The sequence below is a fragment of the Monopterus albus genome, unplaced genomic scaffold (genome assembly GCF_001952655.1).
Source record: "Monopterus albus unplaced genomic scaffold, M_albus_1.0 scaffold105.1, whole genome shotgun sequence".
NCBI lineage: Eukaryota > Metazoa > Chordata > Actinopteri > Synbranchiformes > Synbranchidae > Monopterus > Monopterus albus.
The window spans coordinates 819,194-839,015 of NW_018127985.1; the positions used below are offsets into that span (position 1 = coordinate 819,194).

Consider the following 19,822-nt stretch of genomic DNA (forward strand, 5'->3'; position numbering starts at 1 on the left):
GTTGAAGAAGAAGGACACTGGACTTTTACCCTCCTGGGGTTTTCTTCCTCGGGCTGGGGAGGTGTTGGCCCCAGGGTGGGGGGCTTGGGGGTGGGACAAAGCTTCTGATTGGATAACCTTTCACCTAGAACTGTCAAATCGAGTTTGATGAAAGCCAGTATCTATACTGTGTGTGTGTAGTGTCTCATATGCTGGGCAGGTTGTAAAGCTCTTTCAGACAAATTTACAGTTGGGGCTTGCATAAATAAAACTGACTCTACTTTGGTGCTTAACATATTTTAGAATGGTAGTTTTACATTTTGCAATCTGCTTATACAAAGTCTGCAACGCACTGGGACATACAGGAATTATGGGATGAATTTTATGGGATAACATCAACTCCAGATTGTTTCAGGACTTGTTTACTCATTCATCCAGATAAGCCCTGGTCTCTGATTAACTTTGAGCCTAAAATGTATATCAAACCAATCCTTCTGCAGAAGGCAGCATACTACCCTAAATCTGTCTTCTGTTAGTCTCTCTTGCCAGTATACTACAAATTACTCTTACAGTACAGTCATGAACAGGTTGCAAATGTGACACTTTATGGCAGCACAGAACTATGAGGCTGTAAGGTTGATGTGCTCAAAAATAAAACAAGCTATGGAAGCCATCAAATAACACTCATGGACTGGAAAAACAGCCGTCAGAGCCTCCTACTTTAGCATCCCACTCCTGAATTAATGCTTGATATTTTATTCATTTGGACTACTTTGCTGTTGATTGGGTTTGTTACTTTTCCTGTTTATTGAATTTCATTTCTGGCCTCTTAATACTTTCTCCCAGTTCAGTTTTTTCTTTTTTTGTTGAAAAGAACACCCTTCTCAAAGAAAGAACCACATCAAAACAATAATTGCAATCAATCTGAGGAATGGTCTGCTGGCAAGATGATCATTTATGGTCTAATAGCCACTCTGCCATGCACAACATTCTGTGAGAGCAATAAGCATTAGAGCTTAAACTGCACAGTGGGCACTAGGTTCAGTTTCAGCTTTTATTTATTTAGCAATCAAGAAAAATAGCTTTTCCGGTCTGTGTTCCGGAGGGGAGATCAATAAAATCCCATCTGCTCGGTGACTGGTCTGGATCACTTACTGCCCCATTATCAGTAGCATGTTCACTTCAGCCACACACATACAGTATAAAATGAAATTACCCCAGGGAGTTATTAAGGCTCCACCTACCTGTAATACTCAATGAAGGCTGTTTGGTCAGCAAGGGCTGCCAAGTCAACACTGGCTTTTTTGATGTCTGGCAGAGCAGTCAGCTCACGGACAACGTTGTTGACCATCAGCTGCATAAACCGCAGAACTTGGAGGTAGTCAGACCTTGTGGCAAAGATCTCATCCAGCCGTTCCAGGTGCTGTTTGAGTCCAGCTTCCACATTTCCCAGAGATCCTGCAACCTAAAAATAAAAAGAGATAGGAGAATGAAAAAAGTGAAAGAAAACTGGAAATAGTGGGTAAAAGAACATGAACTGAAAACGGGGTCAGAAGGAAATGGGAACATGTTGTAAATAAATTCCTATAAAGCAGATATTCATAAAAATAAGACTGAAAATACAAAGGTGGAAGAACCAAAGGAGCACTCCCTTGAGAAAAGATTAACTTTTCTCTTCAACCATGTGTTTCATTCAGATAAACAATGCAGAGTGGAATACAGATAACAATACCGAGGAGACCTGTTATCACAGGGGTCTTTGATAGTGAGAACAGAGGGGGAGGAGGCATGGCAGAGCAGAGTAAAGGCATTTACTTTTCTGTTTGAAGAAAAACAATGGGATTCAGTAAACATGTGCACTTTTCACTGGATCAATGCAGCTAGAAACAGGTAAATTTTAGATTGATGCTGACAGGGGGAAACAGTTTCGCTCTATGGATGCACTTCACTGACACCCACGGCCAAAACAGCTTGATACATTTACTGTTTATACAGTGACATTAAAGGAATTCTACTCTGCAAAGGTAAACACACGGGTTACTCACCGATATGTGAGCATCTTACTGGATGACAATCACGCATATGTATATTATTGGTTGTATTTTTTCTTTTTAACCTTTGTTGTTTTTCTCTCACTCCCATCTTGTTAAAAAAATTTCCCACAGCCTGAAATGTGTTGTCCTAGCAATAAGGTTGTTCTGTATCCTGCAAGACTTTTGACTTTTTCAGTGGTACTAATCTTTTTTGGTACTTATTCTCTACCAGAAAGCAAAGAAGCATATTTCTCCCCCAAAGTGTAACTATTTCATTAAGGTCGGAGAGTCTAGATTAAATAAACAGAAACATTTAACTGTAGGAACAAGCAAGATACTGTAAGGGACTTCTAAATCTCAAAGATAATTAGCAGATTACACACACACACACACACACACACACACACACACACACACTGCAATGAACTTCACCAAAGAGGATGTACTTAATTTTCTACAGAGTTGGAGGCATCACTGTTATTGTCAGTATTCTGATCTGCAGCAGTTCGCAGACATTTTCTTTATCTGTCATCTTTTCTCCATTACAACCATGACGTCTTTAAAACATTAAAGTACGAGTAAAGACTGTTCAGTCCCACACTATAAAAACTCCCTACAAAGAAGATAAAACGTATCTCAGTCTCCTTCACACTGTAACGTTTCAAACACCCTTGATTAAATTCTACTGAGTGGATGCTTCTGCTGGTTTGTTAGGAAGAGTATCCATGTGGAGATGAGGCAAAGATACAGGCCCATCCTCCACTCCAACACTCTCGAGGGAGAAAGTATATGATTGCCAGTAAACTGTTATCACTCCCCACTTCTATGTTCATCATCTCTCACAGTTCCAGCCACAACTCCTCGAATCTTATCTGCAAGCCAGTCTGAGTGTGAAAAATGGGATCCATCAGCTAGTTGCTCTGGGTGATCCACATTTTCCTAATCTGGACCATCCTGTCTTCCTTTAAAATGGATTAAAGTGCACATTTGCTGAAAGCGGGTCACAAGGACTCTCCTCCATATTGGAACGCCTGTTAAAAGAGGCTGATTTGAGGCTTGCAGCAGCAGTACTTCAAATGCCAATTTACATGCAGCTGAACTGCTCTGCCTGATGCCTTCAGTGATTTTCTATATCTGAGATTTACTGTATTAACTGTGAAAATAAAACAATATATACGATCACAGAGCTTTCATGTCAAGCAAGGTAATACACAGAGAAATAGGACACTGAGCAGAAACATTCAGGGGAATTGATATATGGTGCAGAAAGTAGCATTCATTTAGTTCCAAGAATCACAAGACAGTTTCACTTTCAAAGAGGAAGAGCTATATATAAAAGTGTAACCACGGTTCTAAATTGGAAGCGCACATTTGATAGAGTGTGATTGCCAGGTTTTCTCATCCGTTATTTATGGGCAGCACTAAAACGCTCTTAAAGCTGAACACTGGAAATAAGGCTGGAAAAAAAAGCCTTCCCTCAACAGCAAAGGGAGAATGGTCATTCTGATTAGAGCTTTCCCTGAGCCACTGCAGAGTGTGAGTGCAGATTTTATAATGAAAAGATCCTTAGCAAGCCAACAGTATAACCAAAGAGCTCCTAGTGTAAATCATTGCCCCCACAGGAGCCTTGTGAGGCACCGGCATTTGGTTGCTTTTGTTTCTATTTACTTTTCTGGACATATCTGGTATCAACTCAGTCTGTGAGATACCAGAAAGGATATATTTTTAAGGCTTTAAGTTAAAGCAAACTACTGATGACTTTTGAACCAAACACACATGACAGTGCAAAAAAGTATTTTGCAAACCAATAAAGAACAGCAGAGAAATTACTCTCAATCACAAGAATAAATACTGATCAAAGCAGCTTTACAGTAGCTTTATGGGATGCACAGCCTGCCAGCTCATCAGCTCTGTAAGTGGAGTGCATTACATGTACATCAAGCTATGATTCTGCAAGTGAGAAAGCCTTCTTTTCCCCTGGGGAGCATCTACATTTCTCAGCGCAGCCATAGAAAACTACATCATGCTACAGGAACTAATCAATACAAGGACACTGCAGAAAAAGTCAGCGGCAGGCATGTGAAATCATCAAAGCTGAATCCTTTTCACTTCCTACAGCACAAAGAAAATGCTGCACTGAAAACTACGCTTCTTTGGCAGGTGATTTGTTGCACCAAGTAATGCAGTCTAACATAACAGCCGTGCCAAAAATCCTGTCATCACAAAGGTAATAATGCTCACCTTTTGTTTAAAAGCTTGCGTTGATTCAACTTTATGGCCATTATGGAGGCTGTAGTTGTGTTCTGCTCAGTTATACTGTACCATACTAAAAGATGTTTCTAATATTTTGTCCACCACATTTATGTCAACAAGGGTAGACTAAATACAGATTTCAAAATGACCATAAAGTTTAATCAAAACCTCTTAACAACAATTTCAACACAAACTACACATTATAACCTTCAAGGCAAGAAGAATTATTTCAGGACTACTGAAATAAACTGTACTACTTGGTGTACAAAATAAACTGAGTTTATAATGTTTAAATATCTTTTACCCATCAGGACAGATTGTTTATTCATAGAAATCAATGTGTGAGCGACAAATGTATTAAACCTGTTATCTCTTCACATACACTAACATTCAGAGTACACAATAAAAGAGAGCACAGAAATCTATTTGTAGCCACATATTAATATAACCTGTGTACAAATTAGGCTTTTAAGCGGATGTGTGAGTGTGATACTCACATGCGTGCACACTCACATACAAGCATATATTGCAGATAGTAGGACTGAAAGAGCTGGAACGAGGAGAATAACAGATTAATGCACTGCAAGTAGGAGTTAATCCTCTTGTTCCTCATTGTGATGATTGCTTCTTGCAGGGCCTTGTTCTGACTCCTCTCTTGTTCTCCTTCCTCTTTATAACTTCCCTGAATACAGGTCAGGAGTTGTACTGAAAATAAATAAATCCCTATTTACAAATCCCATGGCAGCAGTCACCTCAAGTCCTTCACTGTCACAAAAAGCAGATACAGAATCCCCGCAGTGAGGTTCTGCTCTGAGACAGATGCACACCCCATTAATAAAGGAGGGGCTCTGATCTAAATAAAAGTCATTTCAGTGACCACATTTGATATTTGATGTTTATGATGATTTAAGCTTGGCATGCTTCTTCCCTCACCTGATTGTTGATGCCATCCAACGTGTGATTGGCATTGTAGAGTGAGTAGGTCAGCTGGTACACCCCGTCGTTGGTCTCACTGTTTCCATAGAAACCCACTCCTACAGCAGAACTGTGAAAAGGAAAGACTCAGATAAAATGTAAAAATAATAATGATTATGGGGCAGCACGGTGGTTAGCGCTGTTGCCTCACAGCGAAAAGGTTGCTGGTTCACGGCCTATCTGTGCGAAGTTTGCATGTTCTCTCTGGGTACTCCGGCTTCCTCCCACAGTCCAAAGACATGCACCTTAGGTTGACTGGTGACTCTAAATTGCCCATAGGAGTGTGTGTGAGTGGTTGTTTGTCTGCGTGTCGGCCCTGCGATGGTCTGTCCAGGGTGTACCCTGCCTTTGCCCGATTGCTGGCTGGGATTGGCTCCAGCGACCCCATTTGGGACTGAGCAGTATAGAAGATGAATAATGATTATAATAAACGCTTTTGTTTGATTTATTATTCTACGCAATGAAAATGAATTTGTTTTGTCTTCCAAAGTGGAAGTCTGCATCATGTGACATGCTACTGACAACTAAAAAGTGTTCAACAAAAATTTACATGTTTCTTCTTATATGACCTTTGCCTCCACCCATTATTATGTAACCATTCTGAGATTTTGAGTTAAACATATCAAACCTCTATTTTCAGCTGTAACTTTGAATTTGTCACCCCATTCATGGCTAACACCACATCAGAATTCTGCTCCACATCTGAACAAGTATCCAAGTGAAATACAAATAATCCCTATTTCCCACTTTCCTGCAGCCTTTTGTGACTGCACCTGAGCCTCTGTAATAGGGAGGATTAGTGTCCAAACCTCCAGAGTCAGTATAGCCCGAATTCTACTCTACAGTGACATGAACAGTGATACAGTTTCATCATACTCAATTGTAGCAAGGTCAGTCTACACAAAGGTTGGAGGTCGGTAACGTTTTCAGCCACATTTATTGGCAATTTCCAGGGCCAGAGGAGTGAGCTCATTAATCACAAGGCAATTGGAGAAGGACTATTGTAACAGGACATCACATGCACATGCCAAAACAAAAAGGAAGAGTCTGTCAACTCTCACAATTATTCATATGTTGAGAACCCAACCTGTGTTACAAAACGCCATGCGTGTATATATACACTGTATATAAGCATGGTGAGGTTAACACTAGTAAGACAACATCTGATGTTAGCTCAGCTCATGAAGAGGATATGGGGGCTTATTTTAGAATTGAATGCATCCTGTCAGGCTGTGTGTGATATGTCACTGTGAATGGTTAGGTGCAAAAGTGTGTTTTTGTCTGCCAGCTCACTGTAATCTTGTAAGCATAATAGAAACCACTGCCTGTGTCTGTTCCATTAAACTAGTTCCCTCTGGTTATGATTAGGGCCACTGGGGGCCATATTCTGTACAATCCAGCCTGAGGGAAAAAAAGACACAATTACAGTAACCCTTAGACCCTGAATGTGGTTGTTAAAAAAGCAAAACAAAAACTTAAATTAGCTGGTTAAAGGCAATGGAACAATCTCACATCACACTTTTGTGTGATGTGAGATTGTTCCATTTCTGTGGTAGCCAGGGTGATGGGGATTTCATTAACCCTGTCACCAGCGTAGTGACAAATCATTGACAATAAACACCCACTAATGACAGAAGACAAAAGATCATGGGGCAGTTTAGCCTCCAGGAAAACATAAGCATGTTTGTAGTTGTGGTTAACACTGTCCACAGCAGCTAGGGTTGACTGATGAATAGGGTGAATAAACAAGTAATAATAGATACATATCTTTATTCTGATAGAAACCAGAGTGTCTCACAGTCTACCGGAAATGTGTTCTAAAAATTCTTCCTTCCTGTGCCTGTCTCTGTTATTCTTCACTGGGGTGGCTGTGGCTCAGGAGGGAGAGCTGTCAACCCCCAGCCTGGAAGTTCGATGGTTTGACTCCCGTTCTCCCCAGTCCACATGTCAAAGTGTCCTTGGGCGAGACAGTGAACCCAAAGTTGCTCCGATTGCCAGGGCATGCACCTTGTGTGTGTGAGTTGGCGCCACAGATGGCTGCCTCAGTTCTGTACCGGAGGAAACTTCCTTGTGTGTGTGTGTGTGTGTGTGTGTGTGTGTGTGTGTGTGTGTGTGTAACATACTTGGCTATAAAAAGTGATTATCATTATGGGGTTCACACACAAACACTCTCCTGGGGTCAGAAATAACCATCCACAGAGGTGCTTAATAAATCCTTTTTTCTATTTAAATTATGCAGTGCAACTGAGATGTAATGGATATCATGCTAAATTTAAAATATGGAAAATGTGAACGGGGTGATTGTGATAAACAGATGACAATACATCTTGATTCATTTTAGCTAATAAAAGTCACATGACCCAACAGAAAAAAAGGATATGTACAGTTGAGTCCCATATTATAGAAAAGTATTTTTCCACTAGAAAAAAACATTGAAAATATGTAGGAAGCACTTTTTTAATTAAGCTGATTCTGCTAAAGCAACAACACCAGTCAACAGGTATACAAGGTTAAACATTAAACTCATGTCAAGAGAAACAACTACACAACCCAAAGACCAACTAGTTTTATTACACAAGTCATATTTACGACAACATCCGGCGCCGAAAGCGACGGCGACCGAGGTTACTGGAGCTCTCATATTTAGGAAGTGTCGTTTTAAACCACAAAGCCTAACATATAATGTAAAGACTGTCGCTTCAACATGACAGTAATGTATAGCTAGACTATTTGAACTGGGTTCAGTATGCAGCAGTTTATTTGTTAAGCTGAATATACTCATGTTCAATGGAACAAGCCTTGACACAGAGAGATGAGAGGTCTAAGTAAAGACTAGACAACAGAGCTGCGTAGTCAAGCAAAGTGATGCTCTGAATCATGCCCAGTCACTTACTGGAGCATTATACAAACCTTGTGTGTCTTAGCAGTGATTTGGTGCGGACACAGATGTCCAACAGAGTTAAAGCCCGGCACAATAGTGTCACAAGTTTAAACGGCTCTGTACACAAACTCAATTAAACCTTTTGGGTGACTTGTTTGTTCTGTTTGTCGGCCAGAATCATTTATGCCAGTGTATTAAAGTGCATTAAATCACACATACAAGTACAGTTATGTCTGAGCATGTGGTTCTGGACATTTAATGGAAGCTCCCTGCTCATTTATGCTTGGATAAACTTGCAGTAAAAGCCAGATGCTGCAACAATAGATTAATCATGCTACTAAAGTGAGATCTGGCACAGCACTGTATGTGTAATTAAGCCACTTTTAGCAAGACAAGACAATATATTGTAGAAGCACAATTTTTAAAAGGTCAGTGTTGCAGAATTCTAGTTTGGTAGAGAATTTAAACAGACCAAGCCGAGGAACCATCAGGTGGGTGTAGTCAGCTGAGGGATTGAGCAGCTGTCAGTTCATGCAGCTGTCAGCTGATCGGACCCAGCTGATGACGTGGTCTGTCAGAAATATGGCAACTACACTGGCCTTATTTGTATTGTTTAGAAAAAAAGGTCAGTCTTGTTTACAACCAGGTAATATTTTTTAAATAACTTTGATCTCTTATCTAAGGAAACTAACAAGTCTAAACAGCAGCTAGAACATTTGACTCATGTTTGAAAGACTTACTTCCTTTGACAGCCCCGTGCTTTGTTCAAGTGAGACTGGATAACCAATCCAACGTTAGTCATACTGTGCCCTGTCTTGATAAATTATGTGAAGTGTTTCCCTGGTTTGGTCAAAGGAAAAAAAAAACATTTTGCCATCAGACTCACCATATGATGAGGCCTGTGATGACGGCAGCCCAGGTGACACAGCAGGTATTGGGCCTTTTGGTATCTTCCTCTATGTCTTTGCAGCAGCAACACAGGCAGACCAGATATACTGTCAGAACTAGCAGGCTCAGACCCAGACCAGCGGCACCAACACATGCTAGAAAGATCAGCGACTACGTCAGGACAGTCGAAAGAGAAAACATGTAAAAGACAAAAACACCATCCGTTAAAATCGAGACTCAGTTTTCTACTGAAAAATACATCTACCGTGAACTCTTCAACAGATTACATCCAGAAATATCATTAGACAGACAGCTGTTATGTGTGGTCCTTGGGCGTCCCACCAGTATCAAACACACATATAGGTTAATATGTAGCTACCTCATCCAGTGATTAACATTATCACAAAGAGAGAGCACAGTAAATCATTTTTTCTGCCAAGTGCCATAACAGAATTTAGACTGTGGCTCTGAGAAAAACAAAAATGATCCAAGGCTGAAAGAGGAGGGGGTGGGGGGGGCATCATGTGGCTTTCTTTCGGTCTTATGATTTCTGAGTGTACAACACATTTAAAGCCTGAAGGATGGAAAGAAACAGAAAACACTGACGTAGAAAACAGAGGGAATACTATATTGAAATAGTCTGTCTGTGGATACATGCATTTTGGACCATTTTATGATAAGCCCCTGGAGATTTTTTGCATGCTCCACAAAGTAAAGAGTTACTAAAGAGATTCAGAGAAATGTAGCATGCTCCAAGGCAGAGAAAATGGCATTGTTTATTTGAAAGAGATTTCTTGCTGTTTGTTTTCTGACAGAAGTTCCATATGACCATTTTACTGAGAAAAAAAACTGCTTATACTTTTCAGTAGCCTATTTCTCACTGAAGAAGCTGTCTAAAAGCAGTAGAGACATCAATTTGTCTGCTTGTCTTTACACCACCATCATAAAACAGATGTCCAGTGATTTAAAGCGTGTTTCTACATGCACAAACAGCGGTGTTGCTACTGGCTGATACTTTCAGTGAGGTATCGGCATCAGAATCAAAATATCCAGACTGGAGAATCTCCAATGTTTATCATTATGAACATTTTGTAGGTTCTAACTCACAATATTTGAGCTCTTGATTAGTTTACAGACAATCCAGAGAAATAGCATAACCTTGGTTTTACTTGCAAATAATTTGCACCTAACCTTTTTAAGGCCACAGTCTGGTCTGGCTGACTAAGCAGAGCTCTTCCTTGACTGCAAAGTCTGTGACTAATTCTTCCATTTGGATGACACTGACACTAAATTGACTCTAACAAAGCCCTTCATTGTTCAAACTCTGTTTCAAGTTATGCTATGCTGTATCCTATTTTTCTCTTAGTTTCTCTTATCCAAGAGGTTAGTAATTTGAACTGTGTTTAGAAAAGAAAAGCGAGCATCAGACAATGTCTTAAAGCAGTGACCACATGATGAATGAAGAAGCATACAGTAATGCACACTATATTACTACACATTCATTTACAAGCTAAGTTCAATAGTGGCTTTAAAAAATGCCAGTCGTTCCCACATGAACAGTTTCAATGTAACTGCATGGAAAAATACAGGTGACATAACTGGTGTGTCATAATTTCAACTTAAACTAAATAGGTCACAGAAATGGAGCTGTCTGAGGAGCCCTACGTTAACAGACACCCAGGCCAAAACCTTAATTCAGTCGTTTTCTAATCACTTTTTTTGTTTTGTTCTGAGGACACTGTTAATGAGTCAAGAGTTGCTGTGTGGACAGTCAATGGTTTTAACCCTGGATAGATTTCCTCTCAATATAATTCAGTTCAAGTAACTCCCAAGCACAATGCTGCTAGTTTCACTCTCTCCTCTAATTTTCCACTCTATTGTTTTGTAATTAGACATGCAAACACTTCAATTTCCACTGGCTGTAATGCTACAATAAGGCAAAGGATGCTTGTGAGAGAGAGAGATTGAGACAGAAAACAACTGCAGTATCTTTGGTGATTGACCGAAAGGTCGTTTATTGTTGATCCTCCCAAAAAGATGTCTGTATGAGGAAGAGTTAATTATGGACGCATGTCTAATTTAACGAAGCACTAAATATCAAGTCTTAAAAAATGTCTGTAGTTGCTGTAGCTTTCTACATTTCTCAAAAAACAACAGATCAGCATGGCAAATGAAGAATATGAGTTTCAAGATTTCAAGCTTGAGATGTGGGGTCAGCCCTCTGAACTACCAAGAATGTCTGGAAGGACACTTTTCATTCTGTGTGACACTGCTGGGATTCAAGGTGCACCTTGATACTGTACCTGAAGAGAGAGGTACAGTGAAGGACACAAGTCAAATGGGCAAGGTTTCTCTGAGGTAACTGGTTCTGTATTCATAAATGAGCTGGGACAAATTAAACCTGCAGTATCACTTGGATACTTACTGTTCACACAGAGACATGCATTTACATTGTAGAGGACCATTGTTGAATTTTGCAAGATGAATGTAAGAAATCTTTACAAGCCAAAAAGATTTGGAAACAACACCACAAACAAATAAAAAGCTTTTATTTTGTTGGAACACATTAAATAATGCAGTGTTGATAGTTTGGCTCAAATGAATATCACTGGTGATTTTTCATTACATTTATGTCTCTCAAACTGTGCTGTGGAGATATAATCAAAATTTTTGTACTGCAATATGCTGTGTGAATCCAACTTTTTAGACCAAATTGTAGAAAGAACACGCACACCATAACAAAAAAGTACAATTACAGTGATGGGCTGCAGATGGAAAAGTATGGCAGCAACTGAGCATGAGCATCCATTTGTTTCCCACCATACAGCCTATTTTATCCATAATGACTCTGGTCCTGCTGCTCACAGTCAGTTCCCATCACTAAACATGACAGTTTGGGGCATTTAAATGGTCTCAAATGGCTGTGCAAATGCAGTCTGGAATATATATATATACTGGGAAAATTGTTTCTACCTTAATTAAAGTAATATTATGGAAAAGAACAGGCTACAAAGCAAAACTCACTCACCTCCAAAATGTGTTAGGAGCAGTCAGTCAGTGTAATTTCTAATGAATTAATTTTTTCAAACTGTGGGTCCATATGGAAAAAGCTGAGAGATGATGAGTGCCATAGCTCTGTACTTCCATATATACATGCAGACGTGTTAGTTAATACTTATGTGTCATCATGTAAGAATTTTAGAATAATATGGGGTTTTACTTACTGATGCATTAGAGAAACATTTAAAAGGAGAGAAAAAACATTGTGTCTCGGATATTTGTCAAAAATACTTTCAAAATGTACATTAAATATGCGGTTTACTTTTTTTTTAATCAGCAGTCCACCACAACAGATTTCTCTGCTTGGATTATTTTGAAACTACGTGGGATTTTACGCACAAATACAATTACCGACCTGCTGATAGCTCGTCTCCTCCGGTCTGAAAGTGTTGTCGACAGACTGGAAAACAAAATTGAAGTGTGGAAAATTATGCAGCCAGTATGTCCACCACGGAGCAACGTAATAAATGGCCATCCCTGCTTGGAAATCCACGCTTTCCTTTAAGACCTAGGCACTTATTCCCAGATTTTGCGACTTCACTAGAGGTTAAGACTTTCACAGCATATTAAAGAGGAAGTTCTTCTGTTGCCCGGACGCCTTTGGACAAGGTTGACAACTAATACCACTGCCAATTCCCGTTCCCATAGTTGTGTACAAACTGTTGATGTGCGCCTTTGCTAAAACATATACAACTTGACCGAGGGACAAACGTCTGTATCCGAGACAAGGGATCGAATGACGATAGGAACCTGCCTCCTTTAACAGAGAAGGCGTGACAGCCAGTTGCTAGTGAAGGGGCCAGGCCTCTTCTTCAACTTAGGAAGAGTAAACTATAATATGTGGACTCCTGCAAAGAAATGTATGAGGGGAATATCCTCCGGGGGGGCGAACCGATTCCCATACAATATACAATGAGGAAACACACCGTGGAGGCCACCTGCTCTGGCCTCCACATGTAGCTGCTGATAAAGATGCACGAGTATTCAATGCACTATTTATGACTTCTGCTGTTAATGTCTGACCTCTTGTGGACACTGAGGTGCACGGTAACGAGCGTGGTACTGTAGTGACATGCAACGTTGGCTTCTGCTTTACAGGCTTAGGGTGATGATTTATTTATTTGTTTATTTTTTCGGTTGTGAATGTTTACACCTGTATTAGAATCACCACACTATCTGTAATAAATGTGCATGAATTTATTTTCACGACCGCTGGAGAAATATATTTTGAACTCAGTTACAGCTGCCACCACATGACACTTAATGCTTTGTGCAAAGGCAAGGCACAGTACTATCTCAGTAAACAGATGCAGCACCGTGTACCAATTTGAGACTTTACACCATTTCTCACTCCCAAAAGTCTTAACATGAGGGGGTTTCAAGAGGTTTATGATCATTTTTTAAGCATTTTAAAATTAGTGAAACATATTTCAGCTGCTTCTTTTCCAGTTAAAATTTATGGTTTTAGGAGGATGTATGAAAGCCTCTGCCTCTGATCTGGTGCATTTTTAAAACAACTTTTGACAAGCTGTTGAGGCTCTGACAATGAAGAACAGCTATAAAGCAGAGAGTCATACTAGGTAGGATGTTTTAAGGCTTGAAGGATGGAGCTTTATGGATTATAGTTTTGCACAAAGGTTTTTAAGCTGGTAAAATATACAGTATTAATTAAAATGCAATTAGCAGCATGAGTGAGGTTGCAGTAAGCTATATTGTGCAAAGTGACAACTCCTCAGAAAAGCCTGTTGATTTTATATCAGTGCTAATGTGCTGGTTTCATGTATGTCAAAGAGTTTTTAAATAGTGTAAAACATTGCTGCTGCAGTCTAAACCCTCTATTAGCGAGACAGACAGCTGACAGACAAAAAGCTGGATGTGAATATATTTGTCAAACAAATTCAAACTGATGGCCCTGCGATGGACCAGCGTCCTGTACAGGGTGTACCCCGCCTTTTGCCCAATGCTGGCTGGGATTGGCTCTACCCCACCACCACCACCACCCCATTCGGGACTAAGCGGTATAGAAAATGAGATGAGATGAGAATTCAAACTGATAATAATTTGAAACTGATTAAAATTTAAAGAAATATATTGGAATTACACTATCTTGGAAAGATTCTCCAAAACATTTTAAATTCCAGTTACTGTACATCACTTTGATGCATTTTCTGTAAGGCAAAGAGATATATAGATGCTGTTAATTATAATTTAATAATACTGTTAAAAATACACTTCTGTAAATGGCTTTTTTTGTGTTAAAAGATATTGTTCCCACTGTTGTTGGCTGAGAGTGTAGTGACTAGATGATGAACTCTTGAGCAGGACAGTCTTTGTTTTGTCTCCTTGTGCTATAACCTATAATGTAACTGAGAAAACAGCTCACATATATCAGCTTCTGTGTCATGACATTACACCTGGCTATGACTCATCTGCCCACATCATATCAGAACTATATCTATATTATAAATGGGTCCTATCTTATTGACAGCAGATTTACATACAGAAAGAACACTATACAATCACAGACAGCCTATCTTGGGAAATTAAAAAAAAGTTTGCAGAAAAGGTTTCACTGGCAGGTAAAAGGGAAATTGAAAGTATGTTGCATGAGTTTTGCCTTGGGGAATAGTTGCTTTATCTACAAGGAGTACAGAGAAGTTTGATTGCAAGCTAAACTATGTTGATATAAAATGGCTACCACTTTAATTATTTGGATGCTTTGATGCACCTCCACAGTCAGATTGCCTAGAGAGTGACTGTGAGTAGGTGACACTTGAAATGCACTGAATGAATATGAATTCTTGACTGTGCTCTGCATTTACAAACAGTTGGGTGTGCAGAAAACTCACCGGTGATTGCAACACCAATCACAGGGACCAGTGTGAGAGAAGGAATGACATGAACAAAAACACTTCTGTCTGTGTCTCTTTAAATCAGACCACATGTATCAAGCTTTCCTGTCTGCTGTTCATTTATTCTTGTTATGTTGATGCAGACAAAATGTGGCACACCCACAAATCACATTGATGTCAGTGTGATTTTCTACCCAAAGTGTGTATGTAATAAGGCCACAACAGGCACTAAAGTAACATTTCTTTAAACATGTTTGTGCTCTGGCTAATTCATCTTCTGAGTCTAAACTCAACTAGTAAACATCATTTTGTGCATTGCAACAACACTGTTAGTTTTTATTCTGTAGAAGATTTATCAAAAATGCATGCAGTTGTGGTAACTTAAAGTGATTTGGATAAAGGCATATGTCAACAGTTAGACAGTTCATACAATTCTCTATACAAACAATGAAGCTGAACCATTAGGTGGCAGCTCAGTATTTTTACTGTCAGGCTGAGAACTTTGTGCTTCTACACTGTCATCTGGATGTATATCTGTGATGAAGTAACTCATATTCCATCACTGGACAGAGCTCCTTTGTGCATAATACTGTCCACAAAGTGTGATCTAATCTTAATAAACTGTGGCTTAAAAATCAAACCCACTGGTCTCTTGGGTTTCATCAGAGTCTTTGGGGTCAGCCATTTACTGTAGGCACAGATTGTACAGAAAATACATATCAAAGAGAACTTTGAAGTCAAGTAGCCTGAAAGTGGGCAGTGAAGGAATAAAGACATAGAGTGAGTGACAAGTCTCAAGGTCAGTACTATTCCTGTGTATGGCATTGTAATGTACAGAGCATTTAAAAAACCTATATGAATTTCAAATTGTGGGCCAAATATTCCTTCGCTTAGCAGCAGGGGACTTCTGTGGGCAAGCACATTTCACCCAGAGCTCTCTGGAACTGCCTTGAGAATAATGTCACAACCCTAATTTGAATTACAGAAAAGTGCAATTGGACTTTCCTATAAACATGATTATTCCACAAAATGTGATACCAGTGTATAGAATAAGAAGTGTATGAGATGCCTTGACATTCCTAGACACAACTTGACTGTGTGCAGTGGTTTACAGATGTTATTTTCATGAAAATAGAAAAAAAATCCTGCCAGTCCTTTTAGATACAGTAGCTTCTTCCTCATCGTGTGCTCAAGTGTTCTCAACAAGTGTCGGATTTACCTGCTGATTGACTGTCTCCATAACAATCATAGGGATGACTGGCTCATTTAGGAGCATTTTGAAGAGCCTCGTGTCCTATCTCCTGCTTCTTTTACCGCTGCGATTCTTCAAACCGTAACAGTTACTGCTCAGTGGAATGTGGAAATGTGTTGTGTTGGACTTTTCCTCCTTCATGGTTATTGCTTTTTTGAATTTGTGACTCAAATCCCCTTGCTCTATTTTGAGTGATTTATACATATGAATGAAGATTTATGCCTGAGAGCGCAATGTGCTGGTATTATCCAATCAAACAGTGCTGCTCAGTGGCTCCTGAGATTGCATTAAAGTGTAATATCAATGCAGCAATCCTCAGGATATTGCCACTATGAAATACTTAGTCTCTCTAATGTTAGAGGGTTTTGTCTGTTTAGATTATGTTTCTAGATAGTTGTGATAAACTAATGAAAAGTTGTTTACCATGTTTAAATTATTTTATCAATGATTTGATGTAAAGAAAAAGAAAAAGCTGCCAAAGCAGTGCCCACGCCATGAAATAAAGAAATAAATAAAAGCAGGGGGAATAACTAGACTACACTCTGTCTCTGTCTGTACAGTAAATCAAATGAAACAGAGTCCCTGAAACTCATTATCTAAAAAAAGTGTCCTCATTGCAAAATAAACTACACTGATTTATTTTAATGTGTGACAATGTAGCCAAAGCTTAGCAAATTCTCTGTGTGGAGGTACTCTGACACTTCCGAACCACCTTTACCTTCAAAAGATTAGAAATCAGTGCCAAAAAAGAGAGGACGTACTGTGAATTCTTTAGGGGCAAAATGCTCCATGGGGTTCTTAACAAGAGCAGGTCACGCTGTCATGCTCTGATGCCCAAAACATGCATATTTTTCTTTATTTTATTGATCCATTACAAACACTACAGTCAATAAAAATGTGTCAGTTCCTTTCTCACAAGACGACTGCTCTGAATCTCGATCCTTTTACTTTTCCCTCTAGGGTAAAATTCTTGTTCAGTGTGCTTATGCTTCAAGGCCAAATGAAATCTTTAGTGTGCAAATAATTCAGCATAGTTCCCCTGAGATCTGTCTCTGCCACGACTTACTCATGTTTTTGTTTTGTTTTGTTTGTTTTGTTTAACTCTATGTGGTTAAGCATTTAAACCAAGAAACTCAGACAGTGGTACTACATGAGACAGCAGCCTGGATGCCATGATTATACTGCTAATTCATACAGCTGCCCGCTGCTGTAAGGACTGTTTCATGAAATAATGATTTTCATGAGGAGAAAAACACTAAACTGACATTGGCAGATTTGTCCTTTTTTATATAATTCCCCTGCAGGAAAATGGTTTTCTTAGCCTGCAATCTGTCCAATTAAGGATTTACAGCAGTGCAAAGCTGACCATATGATATACGTGGCTCAAGTCTATTTTTCAGTCTTTGGAGAAAATCCAGTCATCTCAAATAGTTGCTTATGGTAATAATTGCAGTGGTACTGTATTGATCTGGTGGGTCCGTGAAGTAGAAACAAACCAAACACATGAAGAAAGGACAAGGTGCTCCCTGTGTGTGGTGATATTTGTTTTTTTAATCTGGCCTTGGTATGGATGTAATAGAGGATGCATTAAGATAAAGTAGAGGCAATAAGTTTTATTAGCTGCTAGTGAGGAAAATGCCCCCACAAATGCTTCCAGATCCTTTATTCAGTCTTTGAATGTTGTAAAGGTAAAGGATTACTGTGCTTTTTAAAATGACCTGTGACAGCAATGGCCACAATATAATAAATATTCACTACTTCATACAGTACGTGCAGGAGTCTTAGTCATATTTGCAATATATGACTGTGAAATTAAGCAAAAAGAAGGCAGAAAACTGATTTAGATTTAGATTTGTAAGGGTGAGAAGTGCTAAAGCAAAGAACAATTTCAGAAATGACCTATTAGAAGAAGATTATGTAAATGCTGCATACTTATCACTGTATGATAAACATTGCCCACTAACACTTTGTAAATGTAAATGTGATTAAAATAAAGATTTGGTTAACAAAGGGCACACAATAGGGTGACAATTCTGTCGAACTGGCTCCAGCCCCAGGATATTACAATACCAGACTGAAAGAAAATACAATTTAAAAAATACCATCTGCATTTCTAAGTGAAAGGTACATGGCATTAGAGGATTAGATTTGAACAAAACTAAGTTTGTGGTTTTTACTGATAAAAAAAGTTTCAGAACGATGTTTCATTTCTGGAGTTAGTATTGAATTTGAAACTGAAATAGTATTAATAGATGATAAACTGACATGTAAATCTCATGTACAGAAGCATATTGCACATAAAAATAAAGGTATCCAAGAATATTTCCATTTTGAACAAAGTATTGTTAGATTATAAAGCTGTGCACATATATTATATTTTACTTATTGTGCTAAGGCAGGACAGTATGAACAACATAAAACCACTGTACATGTATATATGACAGAAAAGATCAGAAAGAACTAAACATAAAGGGATTCAAGGGAATATATCAACACAACATTTAATGGAAACAAACATGGCGCCCACCGAGGCGGGCGTGTTTGCATGTTCCACTTGTCGGCTTTTTCTTCGTTTTCTTCTTTTTTTGCAGTGCACAAATGTCATGCACTGCTTACATACAACAGACAGGCATTGCTAGATATCGTCAACTCACAAAGCCACTGGGAATTTACTAGTTTCATACCACCGGAGCTACAACACATTGTCCGCTCCCGTGACAGCAACAACAACAACGACGACAACCACCATCGCCCTCAGGGAGTCCCCAGAGCACCAGGCACAAGCGAGCAGGTTGAAATCAGGAGAGCAACCTGAAGATGGAGACACAATCAGGGAAAATGAGGGGGACTCCATGCTAGGCTAAAAGCTCGCGCTACCCGACCGCCATTACCCAGCCTCTTCATAGTTAACGTACAGTCTCTGGAAAACAAACTGGACGAGCTAAGGGCAAGGATTACAGCACAATGGGAAATCAGAGAATGCTGTGCTATAGTTCTCACTGAGACTTGGCTTTCTGACAGAGTCCCAGATTCCGCGATTCAGCTACAAACACACACTGTACATTGAGGTGACCGCACTGCTGCTTCAGGGAAGGTAAAAGGAGGTGGTGTGTGTGTGTGTGTGTGTTTATTAATAACTTATGGTGTGGAGATGTATGGACTGTTTATAAGAGCTAATCCCTCTGCGGCTCTCAGTAAACTCTATGATGCCATCAATGCGCTAAAGACAGCTCACCCAGATGCTGATTTATCACTGCAGGCTAACCAGTTCAATTTATGGACTGTACTTCCCAAATATTACCAACATGTGAACATTCCCACTTGGGGCAAGAACACTCTGGATCATGTTTACAGTAACATACGTGGTGCATACAGGGCTGCACCCCGCCCCCACGCTGGACGCTTGGACCACATTTCTTTGTTCCTGTATCCAGCTTACAGACAAAGACTGAAACAAACAAACCCTGTCACCAAACAAAAAAACAGTCAGGACCACCACCAGCATCATCAGCTCCACAGACAGCCTGCCGGATGACCTCAACACCTTCTACACCCGCTTTGAGACCTCTAGCCACAGCACAGAGAGGAGGCACACACAAAGACCACCCAACCCTCCACCTCCTCTCCACTAACTGTCTCAACAGGCCAG

The 19,822-nt window shown here is 39.6% G+C and overlaps 1 protein-coding gene across 1 annotated transcript in view; it reads right to left on the bottom strand.

Moving 5' to 3' along the window:
* Positions 1-12,874, bottom strand: part of LOC109966016 (protein tweety homolog 2-like) — a 31,139-nt gene extending 18,265 nt beyond the window's left edge. Inside the window, exons 1-4 of the mRNA XM_020610563.1 lie at positions 12,425-12,874; positions 9,008-9,180; positions 5,199-5,310; positions 1,224-1,444 (exon numbers count right to left, since the gene is read on the bottom strand). Of these exons, the coding sequence (XP_020466219.1) occupies positions 1,224-1,444; positions 5,199-5,310; positions 9,008-9,180; positions 12,425-12,544 (626 nt within the window). The 5' untranslated portion in view covers positions 12,545-12,874. The remainder of the gene's footprint in view (positions 1-1,223; positions 1,445-5,198; positions 5,311-9,007; positions 9,181-12,424) is intronic.
* Positions 12,875-19,822: the final 6,948 nt, after the last annotated feature.